Source organism: Mirounga angustirostris, unplaced genomic scaffold (assembly GCF_029215605.1).
Source record: "Mirounga angustirostris isolate CCGP_5_RB_7025 unplaced genomic scaffold, mMirAng1.0.hap1 SCAF_4, whole genome shotgun sequence".
Lineage (NCBI taxonomy): Eukaryota > Metazoa > Chordata > Mammalia > Carnivora > Phocidae > Mirounga > Mirounga angustirostris.
The window spans coordinates 184208722-184234248 of record NW_026991712.1 but is presented as its reverse complement, the minus strand read 5'-3'; the positions used below and the strand labels follow the sequence as shown (position 1 = coordinate 184234248).

At 43.3% G+C, this 25527-nt stretch overlaps 1 protein-coding gene across 14 annotated transcripts in view; it reads right to left on the bottom strand.

Moving 5' to 3' along the window:
• Nucleotides 1-25527, bottom strand: part of RERE (arginine-glutamic acid dipeptide repeats) — a 427124-nt gene that overhangs the window by 47194 nt on the left and 354403 nt on the right. For 10 of the 14 annotated variants that reach the window (XM_064589979.1, XM_054513156.2, XM_054513158.2 and 7 more), the window contains one exon: nt 10083-10163. In XM_064589979.1, coding sequence (XP_064446049.1) covers nt 10083-10163 — 81 coding nt within the window. Of the gene's footprint in view, nt 1-10082; nt 10164-10880; nt 11186-11388; nt 11651-25527 lie in introns of those variants that run through there. The other 4 variants (XM_054513161.2, XM_054513163.2, XM_054513160.2 and 1 more) reach the window with 3 other exon arrangements.

The following is a 25527-nucleotide window of genomic DNA, read 5'->3' as shown; positions in this document are numbered from 1 at the left end:
TTCCCTTGACAACTGAAAGCTACAAACCTCTGACCTGCTTCCATGTACTTCATTAGCACATTTCCAAAACAGCATCTTTGGAAAGGAGAACCAAGTTCTGATCGTAGGAGGCGTGTGCCTAAATCAATAATCACTAAGTCCTAAGGGGGTTGGACCTATGCTGTTCCAGCCCTCTAAAATAATCAAATACGTGAAAGTTACCATTTCTTGCCAAACTTAAGAAAAATCCGAACTCCTGCACATGAGGACAAAGAGAGAATGGCTGCAGCTGAAAATACATAACCGAAGCATCACATGAAAAACTTTAACTTGGTATCGTTCAGAACATATCAGTGGGATTTCACTCATACAGCAAAGACACAGGAGAAGAATTCCAGACTGTTTTCAAGATAATAAAATGGCATATGACGGTGACTCACTAACTGACTAAAAGGGGAAAAAAAATCCATAAACAGTCACAAGAACCTTGCAAAGCTGCAGAGATCTGGCAACCCTGAACCTCTTTTACCTCGCTTGGCTCTCACCTCCAGTACACGCAAAACACACACACACACACACACACACACACGATCGTTTTGAAGCCAAGCTGCAATTGGCTAATGGCTTGCTCTACTGCTTAAGACAGTATTTTATTCTTGACTTGCTCAATAAACCTGCTGAGAAAAATAAACAATGGGTTTCAATCTTATAAATAATCTAGAAAACAGAATTGCTGTGCAAACAGCAGAGTTGATTTACTGCCCATGATAAGCAGGAACAGGAAAGTCCAAACGTGGCACAGTGACCACCCCCCCCCTCCGTCCTAGTCTTACTGTCCTGAGACAGGAAAGTTGAACAAGGATTTTCTGTCCATTACACAGTCCAAGGCCTAGGATGTGCAGGTTTCAATTGGTCTTTAAAACAGCATCAAAGCAGATAATGAAAAACAACATGAAGAACAAAAAATGAGGAAAACCTTTTCTTATAAACACTGAGAAGTTTTAATCTTTTAGGACCAATAATTATAATATATCTATCTATGGTTACAGTGTATTCCTACCCCATCATTCACAAAATATGTGAACATACAGGGCCACACACCTCATTTTTAACAAATACCAAGTAAGGGTCTGTTTTGGGCACTAAAGGAGACATAAAGAGGTATTACAAAGAGGTCCCTGCCCAGAAGGCCTTATATTCTATATAAATACATACATGCATGTATGTGTGCAGAACAGAAATGCATGGAAGACAAAAGGAAGCTGCATCCACAGTCCAGAACTAAAGCAAATAAAGAATAATTTTTCAAGGGCAGAACAAAATGCAATTTTTCTGAGAGAGAAGCTGGGCAATTTGTGTCATTTCCACCAGTGCACAGAGAGAGGGCTTGTGTGGCTCTCACGAGTGTGCAGCCCAAGCCCTGTAACTGGGCCCTGGACAGTCTCAGTGACTGTCACTCAGGCACCTTCCAGAGAAGAACACAAGCCTTGCTGGCCTCTTTAGCAGACTGTGGACTCCACAAGGGTAAGTACCCTCTCACCCACCACAGACACCTCAAAGAGAACACAGGCCTTGGGTACTAAAGGTTCCCCAAAACAGCTCCCAATTTTGCCAACAGAGAACCATGATGACGGTTTAAACATGTCCAAGGCCAAATCCTGGAAGTTATGACACCACAATTTAGAGATTTCAGAAGGACTTAAGATACGTGAACAGAACAAAGAATCATAAAATCAAAAAATAATGAAGGTCATTAATATTGAAATTCAATTTAAAATGTAAACATCTCAAAAAGAAAACTTAGCTTAATGGAATTCTGGCTTCCCAAGACAGGTTTCTCCTGCTTGCTTTTCCTATTTCTATGATACAATTAATGGTTTTCAAATTACATGCAACAGAAAAAAAAGAAACCTTATGATGGGGGGGCAGGGTGGGGGCTCCACCTGGGGAGCAGCCGTGAGTAAGACTGGAGGTGAAGGCCTCGCTTTACTTTTCAAAACAATAGAAGTAATTTTTACTCTACTTTCCTAAGTATTACTCAAAGGCATAACTTCAAATAAGATTAAAATGAACTAATTACTCAAGAATTAGGACTTCAGATACATTTTAAAACTTACTCTTAAAACAACAGCAAACTGAATTTTCAAAGTTAGGATGGGTTCGCCGAGCTTATGAAGGCTAAAAAAAAATCTATGATATAAGATGTGAGCTCCAAGTGGATAAACACATTGAATATAAGCACAGTAATCACAGCTTCTAATTCTTCTTAAAGACCATTTCAAACCTTCCACTTGTTTTACTAGCTAATAAAATGGGGGAGTCTACTTAGGCTGAAAAGTCATAAATGTCTCCATCTAAAAAGTCACCAGGTAACCAAGACCCAGTCAAATTATAGGAAATACAGGTTAGCAAATACCAACAGCAAATAAATAACTGATCCTTGTAAGCAGCAGAGTGTTCAGTAACTTTAAAAGTCCAAGGTGGTTTCATTTGGAAGTGGTGTCTGTCTACAAGCAATACATCGTCCACCGAAATACTTGCAAGCCATTCCCTCCAGTTCTGATACCCAGGGTAAGGCCAAGAGCAGGCCTAAGACATTTACATACAGAACAGCAAATATTCAAGGCCCTTGGTTTAAAAAGTCACCTAATTTTTAAAGACCTCCTTATTCCCCCAACATCAGCACCAAAAATTTCTTCCATGCAAATTTCTTAACTGCTTTACAAGGGAATCAGCCAATCTCACTTAGATTACCCTAGTCAAAACTGGCCCACTGCCCAGCCAAATATCTACATAGTTTAGACTATCAGATGAAAAGATTCAAGCCTCTGCTCCATTTTAATGGGAACAAACCCCCTGCAGGGCAGTAACTGTAGGATCACAATATTCACTGCCAAAACGTAGTGCCTGTTTCTATCAGATAATCACTTCTTGAATGGAAAATTTCAACTTTATCCGCCCCTACTTGAGGACAAGTTATTAAGAAAAAGGATAATGGCACATGTGTCTCCTTGGACCCAATCTTGCCAACTTCTCAAAATATGTATATTTCTTCGTCATATATAAGGGGGTGCCAGGGAAAGAGAGTAACACCTGAAAACACCATAGTATTAAGTGTGTAAATTTCATATTAATAAAAGAATGTCATCTTTTTTTTAGATTTTATTTATTTGAGGGGCACCTGGGTGGCTCAGTTGGTTAAGCGACTGCCTTCGGCTCAGGTCATGATCCTGGAGTCCCGGGATCGAGTCCCGCATCGGGCTCCCTGCTCGGCAGGGAGTCTGCTTCTCCCTCTGACCTTCCTCCCTCTCATGGTCTCTGTCTCTCATTCTTTCTCTCTCAAATAAATAAATAAAATCTTAAAAAAAAAAAAAAGATTTTATTTATTTGAGAGAGACAGAGACAGAGATAGTGACAGAGAGAGCAAGAGAGAGCACAAGCAGGGAGGAGTGGCAGGCTCCCCACTGAGCAGGGAGCCCGATGCGGGGCTCAATCCCAGGACCCTGGAATCATGACCTGAGCCGAAGGCAGACACTTAACCGACTGAGTCACCCAGGTGCCCTGTGAATGTCATCCTTTCAAATAAAAAGTTCTCTATTAGGAACTTAAATTAAGATCTAGGCTAGCCTGACTCACAAATATGCTGCAAGGAAAGGGGAGGACAACAGTTTTTATATGAAATATGACAGGAGTTACAATTGTGTTCCTAGGAAAAAAGGAAAGATAGGAAAAGGGAAGCTATATATATATATATTTTTAAAGATTTTATTTATTTATTTCAGAGAGAATGAGAGAGAGCACATAAGAGGGGGGAGGGAGCAGGGAGCCCGATGTGGGACTCGATCCCGGGACTCCAGGATCATGACCTGAGCCGAAGGCAGTCGCTCAACCAACTGAGCCACCCAGGCGCCCCAAGGAAAGCTATATTAAGAAATTCTATTATTGATAATGAAAATAAGTCCAGATACTGTTCTGTAGGTTTGAGATACTTTGTAATAATTTGAAAAACAAAATTAAGCCCTAAGAGTGAAGTAATTTACAACTTTAACAGAATAAAAGCAACATTGTTTTAAGAATGAATGTGACATATATGGGTTTAGGATTCTGCAAGTCTGCACTACGGTAAACAGCAGTGCTTCCTAAACTTAACTAAGCATTCAAATCACCTGGGGAGCTGATTAAAATGCAGATTCTGGATCAACAGGAGCGGACAGAGCCTGGGAGTCTGCAGTGGTACCAAGCTCAGGTGATGTGAGAATGCCAGCCCCAGTGAGCAGTGAGGGTGCCCAGCACCTGGCAGTAGAGGCCTCTAGTTATGTGGCTATAACACAATAGTGTTCTCAATAGTATCAACCTATTCAGGAAGTCCACACTTTGTTGTAACATTAGATTAAGCATTAATGAGGCTAGAAAATTGTTTATCTAAGGTTTTAATCTGAAGTTAAATAAAACTCCATGCTGAACGCTCATACTGAATGCTCGAGTCATTCTTAACCTCTTAATATTAACAGAGTCTTGATTACTCAGTCTTAAAACCTTTCTCCATAGTAGTTATTCTTTGCTGGGGGAATGTGCTTTTATGCAAAGGATAGTTCGCCTAAAGAAATGAACAATCAATATTCAATAGTTATGTACATATCTAACAGAATTCATTCCCAGAAATAGAGCTGAGAAAGGTGGTTGATTTTCATGTTACTTGTCAAATTAAAATTTTAAATCTCCAGTACTTTTTTTCATACTATCACCCAAAGTTTAAAAAACAAAAACAAAACAAAACAAAAACCCCAAAACATCAAAACCAGCTGCGCCTTGGTCCCATTAAAAAAACAAAACAAAAGGACACATTTTCAATGGAGAAAATCAAGATAAAAGACAGACTTCCAGTTCCATAAATCACTTTCAACTCCCCATTTTTTTTGTCTTACTGTGAGACCAAATTGTTACAAGAACCTCCTCTCTGGTCTCCACATCTTGTTGGTGCTGCTCAAGAATGCTCTCACAGCTCAGCCAAGACCTCTCCTTTCTCTTCTTCAATGGGTCCCCAAATGCCCTCTCGGAGAGAGTGCAGGGTCCCCCAATCTCCCTCTAGGCCATAATTTTGACCTGAGTCTGACCACATCAGCCCTGGAGACCTCCTCTCCACCCAGGCTACTGTATGTGCCGAGCAGGGTTTGCAATTTCCTGTCTCCACGCCTTTGCTCATGATATTTCCTACAGCTGGAAAGCTGCTTTTCTTCCACCCTCCCAGCCATGGCCTGTCCAAAAAACATATCCTTCCTTGGAGGTTCAAACACCACATCCTCCAATTAGCCTTCCAGCATCCCCCCAGCCCCAAATCTCTTGTGCACACTTTGTGGGCCTGAGCCTCCACCAGGGCCCTTAGCACACATTGCCAAACATGGAAAGCATGCACACGGTACACCTACCCTGCTGCAGGGCACGGATGGCACCATGGTTCTCGTTATAGACATCCCACCCTTTACAGTGCTCGGTGGGCATACAAAATTTTTTTAAATTAAGCTATACGGAATATTTAGCTCTGAAAATGGGAAGTGGGTTACAAAATGAGTTTTTTAGTATAGAAAATATTAATGTGCTAGTAACCGAGATTACAAACAACACGAGCTTAATCCCTACTGGGCTAGGTGCACAAAAATAAAACTACGGAGATGAGAAAGACAGTCAAGGCACACACCCTTTGCACCTCCTTCCACAGGCTAATAACATGCTGGAAGCACCTCTCCTCTCCACCAAGTTGGGGCAGATCACACTGTCTTCTCACTAATGTTAGCTGCATCTGAGGTAAGTCACTGAGTAAGCATTTCCTGTCTGCAATCCGATGCTGGCTGAATTTGTCTGAATAACAGTAGATAGAGCTATACACAAAGGCCAGCCAGGATTCAAGGGACAATCATCCAGGTGTCAGACAGGGAAAGTCTTTGAATCAAACAACACAGACATGTGCTCAGTGTGAAAGAAGATACATGTCACTGTCATCGGAGTAATCATCTCATGATTTTGAAGAAAACTGCAATGTGTATAAAACTCAAACAAAGAATTATTTTTGGAACGCCCATAATTTTGTATTATTTACAATATGGGTTCCCTTCCTGGTCATTTAAGATTCAATTCTATTAGGTCTCCTATTTTCTCAAGCATTATCTTAGCATCAGAGGTCATGTAATTCATCGATCCAAAGATTATGTGGCAGTGCTTAAAGCGATACCCTGGAGGCCTGACTGCCCATCATCTCAAGAAGCTCAGCCACTAGGACACTCGCTCTGATTTACACAAACGCACTAACACCCAAGACTCTGATGTGGATTAGGCCAAAGAGTGTCTTGAGAGAGAAGAGGTATACAGCCAATGGGAATCTGAGATGCTCAGCAACGATCCTTTACCATATCTTACTACTAATTACTCATAAACGTATTAAAGAAGGTAATCAGTTATAGAGAAAAGAAGAATGGGAGAAAGGTAGTAAGTCAGGATATTTGTACCAACAGGACACTAAAATATTTGACTTACAGTTATTCTCTTGGGTACCATGAGGTTGACCTGTAATACCCACTCAACTAAACTTCTGATAAACGGTTGGTTTTCTACCATCACAGACACTGTTCTCAGAGAAAAGCCAGATTTAGCTCTTGGGTAACAAACACCAGAAGCCAACAGAATAGGAAAGCTGTTTATGTCCATGCTCACCAGGAACCTGTGTGCAAAACTGCACTGAATGATCCAGTAAGGATGGAAGTCTCCTCAACAAAGCTTCAAGACAGAGGAAATGCATCCTTTAAACTAGGCACCGCCCTTCACCCCCTCCCAGTTTTTCAATGAATAGGGGTTTTCACAAGACAGAAGATAAGAAACAGGTCATTTCTTTTCATACAGGTTTGGTATGTTTACAAGCGGAAAATAATTCCGTACCTTCCACAGCATTTAGCTACTTCAGGTAGCTAGGACCCTTACGTAGACCAAAAGTATTTGGGGTGGATGGGAAGAAGAGTCATTTTCAAATGTTTTTATACACTCTCTGTAGACATTAGCTCATTTAAATTCTCAAAACCATTCTAGAGGGTAGAAGGATCACCGTATTTTACAGACACGGGCAGTTAAGGACAGAGAGACTGAGTAATCTGCGGAAGGTCCCACAGGAGGCGAGAACCATCACTCTGCTCTAGGGCACAACAGCAGCCAAAGGTGTGCCAACATTTTATAAAGATTCTGGCATCTATATAATTCTCACACAAAGAAACACCATTTTAGAGCAGATAATGCTCCAATCCTTGTCAGGATTTGACCTGAACTTCCCAATGAACAGCTAGAGCACACGGCAATTAGAAGAGGTCGTCAAGTACTATAAGCGACCCGTCAGGCCAGGAATAGAACACAGGTCTGGTGACCCCCACACCATGCCCAGTTGGGTGTGTTCTTTTGGATGCTGACACCCTTCTGAAGTTTCAAGTCAGTTGAGAACAGCAAAGAAATGAGTCAATAATTGTGGCAAATAGAAGAGAATGTGGAAAGTATCTAGATTAGAGGGATTTGACATAAAAAGAGGCATGACCATATGAAGTCTACCAAGAAAATTCTGAACCAAGGACACTAGTACCTGCAAATTTTCCCATTTTCTGCAGCAAAAATGAAAAATAACCTTTGCCTTCTCCACCCTAGGAGTTGTGAATGATTAGCTTGGCTATGTTGATAACTAAGGAAAATATAAAATGAGTGCCTCTCTCTCTCAGATGATTTTGAATACTTAAGAGATTTACCCTACCACCAAACTCCCCCAATTGTAGGCAAAAGACCGCAGGACACTAGGAACGTTTAGCCAATGTCAGCCATAATAAACCCTCCAGGGCTGCCAACAACTCTCCTGTTAGCGCCAATGATCGTGCCCTGATGAAGAGGTTGGAAACAGGAAGGCTGCTGGGTGCCAGAGGAGAAGTGAGGAGAGAAGCAACATGGCTGGAAAACAGGGATGGCAGGGAGTCATGGGGAAGGAAGGGTCTCAGGACAGAGGTGCCTAGAAAAGACTAGAGAGAACCAGCACAAAAGGCTGGCGTAGCAGTAACTTCTCTGTGGGTGAGAAAAAGACTACTTATTGAGTCAGACATCATTGGTAAGGATAAGGGACAACCAAAAGCAAGGGAAAAAAAAAAAAAAGGATTAGAAGACCCTTACCTAGGCTAAATGTTATTCAGATCTGTTTTCCACTAAAGAGATAAAACACTAGATAAAATTGCCCGGCATTTCCCAAATGCTGGATGGTAGATTTTAGATTTAATGTTTAATCTTACTATTATAAGTTTATTTTTTAAAACAGAAAGATAAAATAATTGTCAAGCCATATCTTCTATCAAATTCTTCATGGTTTGCAGCTTCTAGCAGAGCACAGGGAGAGAGAAAACTGGAGCATCAGACCACACCTACTCATGGATCTCACTTTCACTCCAATTTGGCCAAACCAAAATTCCTACACTTGGGTAAAGCATTTTAGTTTTATAAAAGTACATATCAAACCTCAAATAATTGAAATCCTCAGAAAACTCAAAGGTATTTCTTTCACTCTTCCACATTTAAATACCTCTTTCCAATCTGTTCTGGGAAGAGCAAAAAAAAAAAAAAAAGTTGATTACACAGCTCAATTACAGCATATATTTTAGTTTAATGTCTATCAACAGTTCTCTCTTTTTTTAACCATTTTCAAAATGACCCATCTCAGCATATTTAAATGTATAAAAAATATTAAAAGTTTAATGTAAGTATGACTGGTTGATGCAAACCACCGATTTATATAAGGCTATACTTGAAATCTCAGAACCTTTCTTTCCTATTATGAGTTACTGCTGTTCACATAAGATACCATACAGAAAAAGTGTCTAGAAGCAGTTCATTAAAAACAACAACAAAAACAACCAACTCAGAATAAAAGAATCAAAATTGAATAGGAGGAAATCAATCAACAACACCCAATTAGAAAACTAAAAACCAAACCAAACCAAAACAACCCGGCTCCTTCTATACTGGATATTCTTCATTTCCTCCTTTCACTCAGGGAGGGTGGGGGTGGAGTGAAAGCAGCTCAATGTCTAAATATTCACCCTCCATCCCCAAGGCCCATGAAGCACTTCCAGTAACTAGGTTCTGCAGAGGCCACAGACACTGGGACTTGGTTGGTCCCACTCCATTCCCAGCTTACCCATTCCCTGGCTCAGCAAGAAGAAGAACTCTCCACCCCCCTCCAATTCCACCTGGAAGGAATTCAGGTGAATGAGACTGAATCCCCTGCTAGTATTCTCTTTATATAACTTTACTCTGAACTTTCCTCAGCAAACCCTCCTACCCCAAGTTTAGCAAAAGATGGGATTCTCAGCTTTGTGAAATATCAAAGGAATTTATAAAAGGCTCATTTAAGCAATTTATAAGAATCCTTGTGTATCTATCTGTTCAATGAAAAGTGCAAACTTTTACTTAAAATTATTTATTTATTTAAGTAACCTCTAAACCCAACGTGGGACTCGAACTCATGACCCTGAGATCAAGAGTCACATTCTCTTCCAACGGAGCCAGCCAGGCACCCTGAAAAGTGCAAACTTTTAAGGCTGGAAAATTAAAGAGTTAAAACTACTCTTCAAAACATAAGCAACATTAAAAAAAGAAAAAGTCCCCATAGAATTCAAAGTCTAGTGAGCCACAGATCTCTTCATTCTATTGCTCGGTTGATGCCTTCTGTCAATAACCAAATCCAATTGGTGGTAAATGACATTTCCTGTTTCAGCCACTATATTTACAATTAGATGTTAATGGCTCAACACCCCAGACAACCCCCAACTAACCCTCTGTTGCCAAAGACCTTTCTGTTCTTACAAGGTAAGTCCTCTTTCTTTGTGGGGGGATAAAGCATAATCTGTCACTACTACCTAAAATCAGGAGCTAAAAGTAAAGGAAGTAAAATGAAGCAGATCTTAGGGGCCAGCCAGAGTCTGAGCACAGCACAGGGTTAAAGGAAACCATTTCATAAGATCAAGTGCGGAGAAGCAGCAGGGGCAAAGAAGGAAAAAAAAAAAAAATCAAGTTACATAAAGTCCAATTGTACTCACTGTTTCCTTATTGGGAAGCAGCTCCTTTCTAATTCTGAAGAAGTTCTTGCCGTACTGCCTGAGCCCCTTAACGAAGCGTTTCTGTGATAAAAAGAAACAACAAATGGGATGTAAAAACCAAAACCAAAACAGGATGTCAGCAAAGCAAAGATATCTGCAATCAGCAGAATAACCACCACAAAAAAGTCTGAGCTAGGGAATACTGACTAGGCTGGGAGACAATTTCAGCAGTACAGCTGGGACCCCCCGCCAGGGCAGGCCCTGGACAGCCGTCATCGGAACCCCAATCGCACACACGTTTGGGAGAAGGACATCCTGGGTCTGAGGCTAAGAAGCAATGTGTGCTCTCGGTACCACAGTCTCGGCGCTGGTCCACCAAGGTATAAACAAATACGCGCCGTGTTTCAATAAAACAGCACAACTGCTTTCCACCTGAGAACGAAGCTTCCCAGAGTGTTGAGCAGAAAGGAGGAAAAAGGAATCAAACCTCAAGACTTTTCTGTAAAAGGTCATCCTAGAAGGGTTAAAAGGCCCTTTCGTTAATCCGAGGAATTCTCCAAGAAGGCACCGATATCCACGGAAGCCCACTGGGAGCCCGAACCCCCATCGCCGTCATTAAAAGCCAGTCCAAGGCACCAAATAATCACCAGCACCCCCTCCTTCTTCCCCACGCTCCCCACCGCCACCCCCACCGCCACCCCCACCCCAGCAGTCCGGAGACTTTCACTTTGTCCCATTCCTTCCAGGCAGCCCCTCCCCAGCCCCGTGGAGGCAGCTCCCGGCTCCCCAGCCCCCCACCTCAGAGCCCCCGGCCTGGAGCTCCCGGTTCGAAGCCTGGTCCCGCTCGACCGACCCCCGCGACACTTCCCGGGCGGGCGGCCCTGCAGCCACAGGTACACCGCGCCGGCTGCACTCCGGGTCCGGGCAGCGAGAGGCCGCGCCTGTCACCCGGCTCGGGCTCCGGCTCCGGCTCCACAAAGCGCAGGGCGGAGGCAGCCGGGGCGGCTCGGCGTGTGACCGCGGCGGGGCCGCGCGGCGCGGGGCGCGGGGGGCGCGGGGCTGGGGCCGCCGCGGCCGGGGGAGGAGGCTGGAGCGCGGCGCGCAAAGCCCGGCGCGGCCGCGGGCGGCTGCAAAAGGCGGCCTGGATCACCGCGCCGCCCGTCGGCCCCGAGCTCCGTCCCCGCCCGGCCCCAGCCCGAAGGCTCCACGGCCAGGGCCTCTGGGCCCCCGCGCTGGTATCTCGGTTTCCTCCCTCCGAATAGCAGGAGTAAATCCGAGCAGTAAAGCGCACAAACTTCCTCCCTACCGCGGTGAGCGCGAGCAGAGGGCACCCGCGGGGCCCGGGCCGGGCTGAGCCGCCACTCGGGACCCTTCCCAGGCCGCTCCGTCTCCAGTCCTCCTTCCAGGCGGGCAGAGTCAGCAGCGCGACAGCCGCACGCCCACCGCCCTCGGACTGCGAAATGAGGGGCTGGCCCCAACGACCCTCACGGTCCCTTCCGGCCCGGGATTGTAGGCGGCAGCTCCGCCCGGCCCAGGCATTAGCCTGCACCTCGCAGGGCGCCGTTTCACAACTAAATCACCGCGAAAGCTTCCCAGCCAATAAATCACCTGCCCACCGGGAGGAGAGTCCCTCCCACTCCCGGTGTTTGAGACCAGTCGGGCAAATTCAGTGAAGAGCCAGACTTGGCCTGTAAGACCGACCTGCAACCTCCTACTCCATTCCTGGAGGCTCTATATTTTCAGATTTCACCCCCTTTCTAAGATATGACTCATCATTGTCGGTTTCCAATATAATTTATATAGTTCAAAGGAAAAATCTGTCAAGGCACAAAAAAGCAGCTCTCTTCTAATCTAAAGAAGAGTGACCTTTGTTACTTGTATGATCAACATGCATCCTGAGCTCTGTGCAGAGCATCTCCTCTGGGAATGCTGCAAGGCAATGAGATTGCCCTGCCCTCAAGGAGCTCCAGTCCGGTGGGCCGGTGGGCCGGTGGGCCGGCGGGCTGGCGGGCGGGCAGGCCGGCAGGAAAGAGAAGGGATCAATTTCTGGGCCCTTAGAAAAGCAGCAGAGGGACAAAGGGCTATGAATGGGGCTAGGAGAAGGAAGCAACTTACTCTGCTGATGTCTTAGAGGAAGTGACAAGGAAGAACATGCCTGCCAGGTGGGCTCCAGCAGGGCTTCGAGCAGAGGAGTCAGCCAGCAAGGGCATACAGAACATTCTGGGAACTGCAAGGAGGACAGGGTATACAGAATGGAGTGCCAGCAGATAAGACTGAAGAGGCAGGAGAGGATCAGGTTGCAGACAGCCTTTAAGCCAGGCTGAAGTGTCATGGTCCTAACTGTAGGCCAGTAGAGAAGTTAAAGCACGAGTGGTCCACGGAAAGACTGGGTAAGGGTTGCTCCAGTGGCAGTGTGGCCTATGTCATGGATTAGGGACAAACTGGCAGCCATTCAGAGACCAGTTAAGGAGGCTGGTGAGATAACCTAACCCAGGTGTTGAGAAGAGGAGGGCCAGAACTCTACCTCAGCCATCAGAATTAATGCTTCTTAATCTGCTCTTTAAGTATTTACTAGCATCTAGCACTGGGAGGAATTTTTTTTTTTTTAGGGGGTAGCCAATAGACCTTTATTAAAACTGTGATTCATTTTTAGCAGGTAAGATAAATGTGTGTGAAGTCATGATAGAACAATCTGAGACTTCATTCAGCCAAGCATACAGGAGTGAAGTGTAACTCCTCAGTGCAGTAGGGGCAGCCAGGAGGAGGGACGGCCTGTAGTAGTCCAGTATACCTTCACCAAGGCAGCAAGACAGGCCACCCCATGAAGAACCAAGAGCATCTGCAGAGGTGGAGGGGAGTGGGAAGACCATCCATGAAACACAGAGGTGGAGAAGGGGAAGCGGGTTATAGGAGGGGGGTGCTCTACGGAGTTGAGGTAGGTGATCTGGCATGAGTCAGATGGTAGAATGCCAGCACCATGCAATCTGAATGTAAGCCTGATGCCAAATGACACACACAGGCTCACAGGAGACACGGGCACAATGAAGGCGGCAGCTGAGAGAGGCTGAATCTGAAACATCAGGATCATGTGGTACATTCGGGCAAACTTGAGTTCAAGTCCCGATTCTTCTCCTTGTTATGATGTAATCACCAAATCTTATCCATTCAACTAGTGGTTATAAAGTACCTACTATATGCTAGGAACCTCACATATATTAATCCAAAACCCTCACAACCTAGAAGGAAGTACTACTACTATCTGCATTTTCCAGACAAGGAAGCTGAGACACAGATGGTTAAGTAAACCAGACCAAGGTCACCTAACTCTTCAGAGCAAGGACAGAATGCAAACCCAGGGTCCAAACTACAATTCCTGCAGTGCCACTCTCTCTGTAAAATGGAGGTAAGAGTCTTTAGAGGGAGCCGTTTTCAGTCATGGTACCATTACCTGTGACTCCACCCCTTCCTGTTGGCCCCAACATCACATCACCAAGCCCTCAGCATTCTTCCTCAGAAAGGTCTTTCAAAGCCCTCCTTTCTTACCCATTCTAGTGCTAGTCCCATGCCAAGCCCTTATCTCTCTCTCCTACTAGCTAGGCTATTAGCCCATCTCCCCCATCCGGCCATGTATAAGCCTCTACCAAGGAATTTTTCAAAACCACATATGTCATCATGAGTCCCATATTGTCTAGCCCCCAACCCCTACTTGAAAAGAGTTCCTTGACCTCTTCAGAATGGTGTTTACACCCCTTAGCTCTTAATTCAAGACCCTCTAGGATCCTGTCTCCGCCGACATTTCCAATCAGATGTCCAGTAATGGCAACTGGCCCGCTGCACCTTCTGTTGAACTCTAGACTCAGACATCTTTTCTACTCCTCTCCACAGCCTACCCAAGATACTTTCAGTTTACCTCAAACCCAAGCTCAAATCCCTCCCCCTCTGACATAAAACTTCCCTGACCATTCCGTCCCCTTCACTTGGCATTTGTTTATTTGTATAAGCCCTCACGTATGCATAGAGTCTGTAAGCCCTGAAAAGACAAGAACTGTATCTTCTATCACTTTGCCTCCCTATAGCATTAGGCAGTTGGAGCTCCCCGGTTTTGGATGCAGAAGTGAAACAAGCCATGAGATGACAAGGGCCTGGATTTGGGTGGTCAGGGTGGAAAGGGACTGGTAAAAGCCAAGGGATCCATCATGAACTCTAACAACAGAGTTGACCTGCTTGGCACCAAACTCTCCTGATTTTCCTCCTATCAACTGGCTAGATTCTTTACTCAACTTCTAAATGTTAGAGCTCTTCCCAAGGCTTTGTTCTAGGCTTTCTGCTCTCCAAACCCCTCCTAATGTGATCTCCATTGCTTCCTTGGCTTTCAATATCACCCAAGATTCTCCCTACTATCTCTAAGGCTAAATCTATGGTCCAAGTCCACTGGGAACACTTGCTCAAATGTCTCAGAGACATTGCAAACTAACTACTTCCAGAAATATGAATTCGACATCTGGTGGTGAACACAGACCACCAATGTCAATGTGTATCAAGGACTGCTACCAAGTGCAAAAGCACCATTTGCCCCACTGAAGGGGAAAAAAAAAAAAGGAAGTAAAAGCTTCATGTGGCCTGTATTGTTACTTCTCTATGGAAAGCCACAAGGCCTCAAAACTGGCAAAACATCTGCTTCTCAGAGACCAGCCTTTACCTTGTGGTTTACCAGAAATGTAGAGTAGCCTTTAAAATCGAAACAAAGCCAACCCACTCAGAGCAGTCAATAATGAGAATAGGTCAGTATGTTAAGTGAGTTTCTGAGGCCTTAGGCTCCTTTCCCTCTATTAATTCATCTCACTTCAAATGAAGACATTAAAGGTTTTCAGGCTTTAATTTAATAATTAATACTCCTGACTTAAAAACAGGTAGGTACTATACGCTTCTAAATGAAAATTCATAGACACAGTCTGTTTTTTAACAGGGTAGTAGCAGGGGCTACTACCTTCTAGTAGTTGAACTAAAATTCAGCATGTCCAGTGCTGAAATTCAAGCCCTCCCAAATTATTTCTATGTCCATTAGCTTCTCTGTCCCTGGCAGTGCACAGATATTAGGATGCTAGGATGTCAGGGGTGAAGGAGAAGAAGACTGTTCATTTAAGAGGCAGTAACTTTGGCTCAGTCACAGCTGCCGGTGCTCAGCAGCTCTGCTTCTGATACTGCACAGGCTTGCCGTCGGCTGCGCTCAGATGGAAGAGCTCGGGGTCTTGGGGTGTTGGTACTTGCTCTCTGGCACTGTTTGTCTCCTATCAACCTGACTGTGTGTTCCCCAGGAGTACAAAACAAGTCGTTTTCTATTTTTGAACTCCATAGCCAGATGAAGTCCAAATATAAATATATATTTATTTATGGCAAGGACACTGTCCTTTGCTTTGTTTTACAACTTAGTTTGCAATTGTGCTCCAGTTTTTATTTATTTTATTTATTGAAATATACTTTGAGGGGCGCCTGGGTGGCTCAGTTGGTTAAGCATCTGCCTTCGGCTCAGGTCATGATCCCAGGGTCCTGGGATTGAGCCCCTTGTTGGTCTCGCTGCTCAGCGTGGAATCTGCTTCTCCCTTCCCCTTTGCCCCTCCCCCAACTTGTGTGCATATGTGTGTACGCTCTCTCACAAATAAATAAAATCTTTAAAAATATATATATTTTGACATGCAACACTGCATATGTTTAAGGTGTACAACATATTGATTAATTTATATAGTGTAATATGACTGCCATTGTGATAATTGGCACCTCTATCATGTTACATAATTATGCTCCAGTTTATAGACAAATTGCTATAGTTTTCTATTATTGAGCTGAAACTTTATATCACCATCAGGAGTTACCTACCTATAAGTTCCTAGTAGAGACCATTTAACTCCTGGCTTTAAAAAAGTGAGTTACCTGAACATAGCACTTATTGTTAAACCTGGGTTTTAACAGAATCTGCAATGCAAAACTCTATTTTTCATTCTTAGTAGAATGGAAGAATATGAGACCTAAACTCAGAAGTCCTAGGATCTAGTCTACTCCTCTGTTCCATAAAGGAAATTTTGATAAACAGGATATAATTAATAGGAACTAACTTTTGAAACAGGAGCTAATTGTAAGAATAAGCATAATTGGGTCCAAACGCAGTAACGTTCTCTCTTACAATAAAGTAACATGTTCAAAAGTTCCTCATGCTGTTGCTGCACCTGCCCCATGTCAAAGCCTCCCAAGCCCTGTGCACTGGCCTCCTCAGATGCTGACCTTCTCCACCCTTGGGGTGGTGGCGTGGGCCGAGGGCAAGCAGCTTCACTGTCATGTGTCACTGATAGGAGAACAGTAGGGAAACACCATCCTACACAATAATAAAAATGGTTCCAATGAGTGCTGCAACCACATGCAAGGCACTGTCTCAAGGACTCCTGGTGTGTGGATTTACCGAAGCGCCACAACGACCTTCCAAGGCAGGGGCTACTACCATCTCCGTTTCGCAGATGGGCAAACTAACCAATGTCAGCAAATCCTTGAACCAGGGTGGGAGTGTCAAGGGTGACAAATTGAACAATTGGGGAACCTCAGGGATGGGGTGAGCTCTAAACATGGAGTTTGCAGGTCAGGGGTGCAATAAGCATCTCTGGCCTGTATTTATATTTAAAGATTTAAATGTTTCCCCCAATCTATAAATGGACAAGTATAGGCTATATTCTAATAACTTATTCTTGCCTCCATTTGTTCACCTTTTAAATTGGCCATAAAATACCTGTCCTATCTATCTCAAAACCATTATTCTGCATATCAAATTGGATAGTGCAACGAAGTGTCCTGGGCTGGGAGTAAATCTTCCAAAGGATAAAGTGTGTTCATCTCTCTCATCTACATGTGAAACTCCCAACATGGCTCATCTCAAGTGCTGGCTCTGACCTGTGTCTGCAGCAGAGAAAGAAGCAGGAAGAGAGGGCTATGCTACAAAAATGGCTAAAAGATAACTCTGCATTAACCCCTGGCTGAGAGCTTTCAAAATTAACTCCCTCTGGTGAATTTTAACTAGTGTATCACAGTCAGAGACTCACCAGGATTTCGGAGAAGCCATTTCTAGTTAGTCCTCTTACATAACTGTTTGGAAAACACTGTAGGTATTAAAATGATTCCCACTGTGAAAATGGCTCCTTCTGCTCTACCCTGTTTTCTGCACAAAATTTTATGTTAATAACTTACTGGTTCTCAGGGGACTGAAGAGCAGGCAGATCTGCAAGTAAGCAAACTACAGTTTTCCCCACCAGAGATACAAAAATGCAAGTCCCTATGCCAGGTAGGGAGTAACAGGAGTACGTCCATGGCTCTTCTGAAGGTATAAAGCAGCAGAAGAAAATCAAAGATGTATCCTAAATGTGGGCCTGTGTGAATGACAGGGTAGGGTGAAAGAAGAGAACACTGATGCCAAGCAGAAGAAAAGAAAGCCTTTCCAAACATGTGTATTGCATGATGCCTACCAGTTCATCAGTGGCTCTTACTGACCAACCACTAGATGAGAACCTATTGAATTTCATTAATACAGTCCTGTATGTTATAGATTCCCATCACCTCATATCCAAAACACATTTCCTGCTACAGATATACTACCAATAATGCTTTGACGACTATCATTTGGTTTTTGGTTTTAAATGTTTAACACATTGATGAAATGGTGACCTAAAGTAAGGCACTACTTTTTCAATAAGTGGCATCACAATTAATTTGTCTGGGAGGAGACATGCCAGCAAGCCATGGCGGGCATTTCTAAGGGTTCTAGTATGTGCTCCTGACTTCTCATCCCACTTTGGAAGTACACTTTGAACTTACTAGCATTATTCCAGGATAGTTTACAGTTTCATTAAACTAGTTACAGTTGACCCTTGAACAACGTGGGGCTTAGGGCACTGGCACCCTCCTCAGCAGTTAAAATTCTATGCATAACTCCTGACTCCCCAAAACTTAAGTACTGATCGTCTACTGTTGACCGGAAGTCTTACCAATAACAGTTGATTAACACATATTTTGTAAGTTACATGTCCTATTTACCATATTCTTACAATAAAGTGAAGATAGAGGAAAGCAAATGTTATTAAGAAAATCATAAGGGGGGGCGCCTGGGTGGCTCAGTCGTTAAGCCTTTGCCTTCGGCTCAGGTCATGATCCCAGAGTCCTGGGATCGAGCCCCGCATGGAGCCCCGCATCGGGCTCCCTGCTCAGCGAGAAGCCTGCTTCTCCCTCTCCCACTCTCCCTGCTTGTGTTCCTTCTCTTGCTTTGTCTCTGTCAAATAAATAAATAAAATCTTAAAAAAAAAAATCATAAGGGGGCATCTGGGTGGCTCAGTCAGTTAAATGTCTGCCTTCGGCTCAGGTCATGATCTTGGGTCTGATCAAGCCCTGTGTCGGACTCCCTGCTCAGCGGGGAGCCTGCGTCTCCCTCTGGCCCTCCCCCTGCTTGTGCGCTCTCTCTCAAATAAATAAATAAAATCTTTTCTTTTTTTTTTTTTTAAAGAAAATCATGAGCAAGGGGCACCAGCTGGCTCAGTCGGTAAAGCATGTGACTCTTGATCTCAGGGTTGTGAGTTCAAGCCCCATGTTGGATCTGTAAAGCTTACTTCAAAAATAAAATAATAATAGGGGTGTCTGGGTGGCTCAGTCAAGCGTCTGCCTTCAGCTCAGGTCATAATCCCAGGGTCCTGGGATCGAGCCCCGCATCAGGCTCCCTGCTCAGCGGGAAGCCTGCTTCTCCATCTCCCATTCCCCCTGCTTTTGCTCCTGCTCTCGCTATCTCCCTCTCTGGCAAATAAATAAATAAAATCTTAAATAAAATAAAATAATAATAAAAAAGAAAATCATAAGAAAGAAGAAATACATTTATAGTACTCTATTTATCAAAAAAGCCCACGCTTAAGTGAACCAGTGCAGTTCAAACCTGTGTTGCTCAAGGGTCAGCTGTAGTTTAAAAACAGCCAACAAGACAACAATGTAAAACAATAATTACATTTTTATGATCCCATCTCTCTCTACATCTGACATTTTTCCCCACCTCAGACTTGCACCTACACTTTCTACTCAGAGTAACATCTTCCATAGACTCAGGACATCACAATCTCAATGTGGACACTGATGAGTCCCAGACCACATCCTCCTCAGCATGCTCTCCAAGACAGGTGTCACTGGGGCAGTCTAGAGATGAAGAAGCTGAGGTTCAGGTAAATTAAGTATCCTGCCTCAATCCATACCAAGCAGGAAGGGTGGAAAAGTAAATAAGGTTTCAAAATTGGATTAACTGCTTAGAATCTAGATGCAGAAAACATTCTATTTTATCTACCTATGTCAGAGGAATTAAAGGGTATTGTACCTAAAAAAAAACAAAAAACAAAAAAAACCTAAAAGAAATGTTACATATACATACTTGCTTTTTGAAACAAGAGATTATATGCTGTATACCCATGTTAAACATTTTCTCACAAAACAACTTAGCTTAGAGTACATGGCTCTGCCACTTAGTAATTCCACTGCTTGTGAAGGTCACCATCCCTCTCTCAGGGCTTCCAAGCACTCCTGTGTAAAAGGAGTCTTTGGGCCTTCTGCCACCTGTAAAGCCTCAACAGTCAGTGCCTCTAGTTCTCCACCACTGGGAGCCTCAGTGAGGTAGGTAGCCTCTCTCCTACAGAGATAAGAGGATAGCTAAATTCTCCAAAATAAGACCTTGCTAATGCAGGACATGCCTTCTCAACTGTCTTACTTGGAAATTCAGAAGATTAGCCAAAGATACCTTTAACATTAAATAAATTCTAGTTTTAGGGGCAACTGGGTGGTTCAGTTGGTGAAGCATCCGACTCTTGGTTTTGACTCAGGTCATGATCTCATCGGTCATGAGACTGAGCCCTGTGTTGGGCTCTGAGCTCAGTGGGGAGTCTGCTTGGGATTCTCTCCCTCTGCTCCTCCCCCCACCCGTGTGCATGCTCGCTCTAATTAATTAATTAATTAATTAATTCTCATTTTAACAGCAACAACAAAAGACCTGTCTCCCTGCCTCGTCCCAAAAGATGTGATGGTATTTACGACAGAAACGCAAACCCAAGCCTGTCCATTTCTAAGAGAAGTTCTCTCTAGGATCAAATATGGCAGCTGCTTAGCCGTCACACAGGCATTCTCTTTTTTGTTCCTTTCCTTTCCTTTCTAATCTTCCAAAGGCCAAAGAGTATAGGAATAAGAATGGGGGAAGGTAGGTCTAACATAATCCTGCCCTGATCCTTCCACCTTCCTTCATTCATGAGTATCATGATTGTGGACAGCTCCTGGTTTCAAGCACTATTTTACATGCCTCTGCCCCCTGCCATAAGAACAGCTACAGAAACAGAACACAAAGGGGAACTGAAGTGCCAGGTCTGAAATTATTTGAGTCCAGCAGGAGGAGTCCAGCAGACCAGACCCCTTACCTCCCCAGCTGATTCCTGCTCACATGCCCCAGAAACAGCTACAAAGCTGGGCAGCTGTTAAAAGTCAGCCCTCACTCCCTGCCACATCTGTAATAATAGCATAATCAGAGAATGTCAGAGTTGGAAGGAAGCTTTAGAGCATCTAACCCTGTCAAAACTCTCATTTTACAGACAAGGATCATATATTATCTAAAACAAAACAAAATAAAACACACATATCCAGAAGGCTTTTTATTTGTGACAGACTGTATTTCTATCCTGTCCTACATGCTGCTTTTACGGAGTGATGAAAACACTCCTCCCTCCACTGAGGAGTGGGTCTGTCTCTACCCTTGACCCTGGGTGGACCTTTTTAACTGGCTTGACAAATATGATAGAAGTGACATTGGGTAACTTAAGGCTAGGTCATAAAAAAGCTACACAGCTTCCACTTGGCTCCCCCTTTCCAGACACATGTCTGTGGAGCCCTGAGCCCCCATATTAAGGAGTCTGGCTATCCTGAAGCCACTGTGCTAGGGAGACCACATAGGGACAGAGAGAGATGCCTTAGAACTTCCAGCTGCTCCAGCCCTTGGCCATTCGAGTCTTTCTCACCCAGACTCGTGAATCAAAGAAACTTCAGGATGACTCCGACCCCATTCACCATCTGACTGCAACCTCATGAAAGTCCCCCAAGCCAGAACCACACAGCTGAGCCATTCCTAAATTTTGATCCCACAGAAACTGTGACACATAATAAATTGATCACTGCTGTTTTAAGTTGAGGTCATTTTTATTGTTGGGGTAATTTGTTATGCAGAAATAGGAAACCACTACAAGATTCATTACAAAACCACAAAAAACTTTAACCTCCATGTTAGCTGACAATTAACTGAGCCAGTAAACAATTTTCCAATTAGACTTCCTAAGACAATCTGCATACCTTATCACTCTGTATAATCTTACTCTAACACATAGCTCTTATTACCATATGATATGACATGGCATGATATATAGGATACTGAATACATAAGAAAATTTGTTCACTACTATATCCTTAGCACCTAGAACAACACCTGACACAAACAGCAGGTGATCAACAACCACCGGTTGAATTAATAAATGAATGTATCTGCAGGTGAGCTGGTTTGTTTGGTCTTCCCACAATACTATTGACTTCCCAGCCATTTGCTCTCCAGCTTGACTCAATGCCTCCTGATCAGTGTTCACTGTTAAGTTTCCAACTCTCTAAGAACTACCTACAAAATTATTTGGCACCCAACTTTCCTGTGCGTTCAAATGTACAAGTCCCACTACAGAAACCACACCATCCCATTCTGTGATGCCAGCTCAGCACCCAGAGTGAAGCCAGTAATTTTCTTTTCAACACACCTAAGTTAGTTAAACCTTTCCCAGGTGGTCTCAAATGTCAAGTGTCAAAGTGGAGTACTGACTCCACTTCTTCATTCCAAGACCACATGCCCCATGGGAAAATGACCTCATGTTGGATGGTTTACACAGCAACTGGGCCCACTAGCAAAGACCACTGAGCCAGACTATATAGCTTTGTCTGTATGCTCCTCTGAGTCTAGATGGTTACGCTGAATATGTGGAAGTCCTGTCACTATTTCAGGCCTAACAAAGCACTGCCACTGGATGAATATCAGAATGCTTCAATGCACTTTCAAGTCAAATGAGAACTGGCTAGTTAGGCAGCAGCATTAACAGATGTAGAAATACCGCCAGCTAAATACCTCTTGCCAATTATGGCTGCCCAGCTATGCCCAAATTAAAAATAACCCAACACTAATAACAGAACCCAAATGGGCTCCTACTCTCCTTGCAATATCACCATAAAATTTCCACATAAATGTCCCTGTAAAGTGGCTCATAAATAAGTCATTAAAAAAAGTAGTGCTCAGCACAGGAGGAAGGAAGAGGAAACTCAAAAAAGAAATGTGGCTTGTCTGTAAGTTACAAGGGAAAAAAGAAGTAGAAATCTTTAGTGAAGAAGCCTTTTGCATAAATTATAATTAAAAGAGTCTAGATCCGTGGCTGCCCAATAGAAACTGAACGTGAGCCACAAATGTGAGCCAAATATGTAACTTTAATTTTCTAGTATTTATATTTTAGAAAGAAACAGGTAAAATTAATTTTAGTAATACATTTTTTTTAATTTTTTTTAAAGATTTTATTTATTTATTTAACTGACAGGGAGAGAGAGACAGAGAGAGAGACAGAGAGCGTGAGAGGGAAGACAAGCAGGGGGAGGTAGGAGAGAAAGAAGCAGGCTTCTGGCTGAGCAGGGAGCCCGATACGGGGCTCGATCCCAGGACCCTGGGATCATGACCTGAGCTGAAGGCAGTCACTTAACCAACTGAGCCACCCAGGTGCCCCATTTAGTAATACATTTTAACTTGATAATATCCAAAATATTATCATTTCAACATGTAGTCAATATAAAAATATTAATGAAATGTTTTACATTCTTTTTCCTACTCAAGTCTGCAAAATCCAGTGTATATTTTACACTTACAGCACATCTCAGCTTGGACTAGCACATACTTCAGGTGCTCAACAGCCACAAGTGGCTAGTAGATACCATAAAAGTGCAGATCTAGAATGATCCTTACTTCTTTTTCATAAAAAAAAAACACCCAAAGCACCAAAAGTTTTCTATTAGGGAGGCAGAATACATAAATTGGTCAGAATTACAGACAATGGTAACATACATGCAATCCTCAATGGAACACAATTAAATAAGGCTTGTTATTTCAAATTAAGTAAAATCTGTCTTCCAGAAGAACTTAACCAAACCCAGAAGCTGTTATGATCTGCCCCTTCTTCCCAAACAGGGGAAACTGAGGCCCTGACCAGCACCAGGGGCTCACTTCAGTTCTTGCCACAGAAGGGGCCCCTGGACTTTGTTTCCCCTTCATGACAACATGACAAGGGCCAGGGCTCCTCACTGAATTTGCTCACTTTAAACAATCTCCAAAAGGGGAGCGAGATCAATTATTCCTTTAGGAAATGTAGGGGAGTGGGGGGGGGGGGGGAGGAGTGTATTTCAATTACAAAAGGCAAACCTTGGTCATAAGGCAGATCTCTGTCTAGCCAGTGGTTATTGTTTTCTATTACAGGCATCCCATTTGGTCTCCTGCCATCCCCAAGCAGGATGGCTACCACAGAGAGTCCCTCAAGAGAGGGTCCCACATGAAGGACTGGTAATGGGCCCCACCACAAGCCTGCTCTGGTGGCTTTTGTTTGGAACAACAGTCCTCCTGTGATACCTCACTCTTGCTTTCATGAAAATATTGGTGTTAAGGGAGCATGAACACAGCTGTGTGTAAATTACACAAACAGATTAGATCTGTATATTTATAAGGAATACAAACATACTAATAGCACATTTACATACACAGTTAGACGCATTGGGCTGCATGCAGAGTGGAGTTTGAGTTCCACAGTATTTCCTGAAAATTTTACAAAAAGAAATGCTCAGGTTCCTTAAAATTTTACAAAAAGAAATGCTTAAGAAATGCTCAGCCTGCTAAGTCAGGCTGAGACTCTTTTGCCCTATGCAGAATGCCTCCCAAAAGGAATTCCTCTTCATCCCCACCAGCAATATTAAAGTGTCTGAGACTCTATAAAGAAGAAACCTCTAAAAAGAACTTTAAAACTCACTTTTATAGCAAAAATAAATCAATATGGGATAATTTCCACAGTTAAAAGGTTATAATTATAAATGGGGGAGGGGCACAAAAGAAGGCAGTGTAGGCGGAAGCAGAAAGTGAGAAGAATCTGGAAGTTCAGAATTAACTTGTCCTAAAATGACAGCTCTCCCGTCACACACGGATGCAGACATGTACAAAGAGGAAGGCCTACTTAAGTATTATTAACACAGCACATAGTGAGGCTGGCTCTTTGGATTTTTCAGCTGATTTTGAAAAATGGAAAAGCAATCAGTATTTTATGCTTCCTGCATCAAATCCAGAACACAGACACAGGCATCAGAAAAGTGAGGCTATGGTTCTATGTATGATTCTATCAAGGCTTCACAGATGACCCCAGGCATGCTTGCTCATGGAAAAGATTGCATCCCAAGTATCCTAATTAAAAAAAAAAAAAAAAAGGACTTACTTTTAAGATGCTGAGTGCCAGTAAAATAAAAAAAATTTAAAAAGAGTAATGATCCAACTAAGTAAAAATATTCATCTATATATGTACCGATAGACACATAATAACAAGCACACTATAGGCCTTAATTTTATTCTTTAAAAAATTTGCAACAAAACCCTCCAACTGATATTCTTTTTCTTTTTGCTTGATGTGGTTTGTATAAACTCCTGGTTTAAAAAAGAAAAAAAAAAAGGTCCATTCCTAAGGCGTGGGTTTACCGTGCTCACAGTTCCACCAATAAATCATCTCCTGATCTGGGCTTGGAAAAGCACTGGCCATGGTTTGATTGCTCCAGCCCTGGGTTGCCAGGCAACCAGCACAAGGGGGAAGTCTGAGCACCGCTGACAGATAGCCAAGTGGCTGAAACAACAGACTTCTCTCTGTCAAAAATGTGTTTCAGAGAGCCACTTCCCCACCTCTGCTCTCTGCTAAACACTACATGATTGTAAAATCAAAATCAAAAGGCCACTGTAATAAAAACACACTTCCTGCTCAATTACTAATTGTTAAAAAGCTGTAGGGAGGCCCAGATCACACAGTGTATGGTAACAGAAATGCGATACTGTAAATGAGATAAAGTCAGCAGCATGTGAGAAATCTGATCTAAACGCAGCTCTGCAGCTTCAAGTCCGGGACCCGTTGTGTGGAGCACATCAGCGGCCTAAGAAAGCACCAGGAAGAAAGTCACTAATGTGGAGACGTTAAAGAGGCAAACCAAAGAGTAGCTAGGAAGCCACAGGTCTAGGTTACTTAACAACAAAACCAAGAACATTCTCAATTGTGTGCCATTCCGGAGATAACCAAAGTCTTCTCCTTCCACT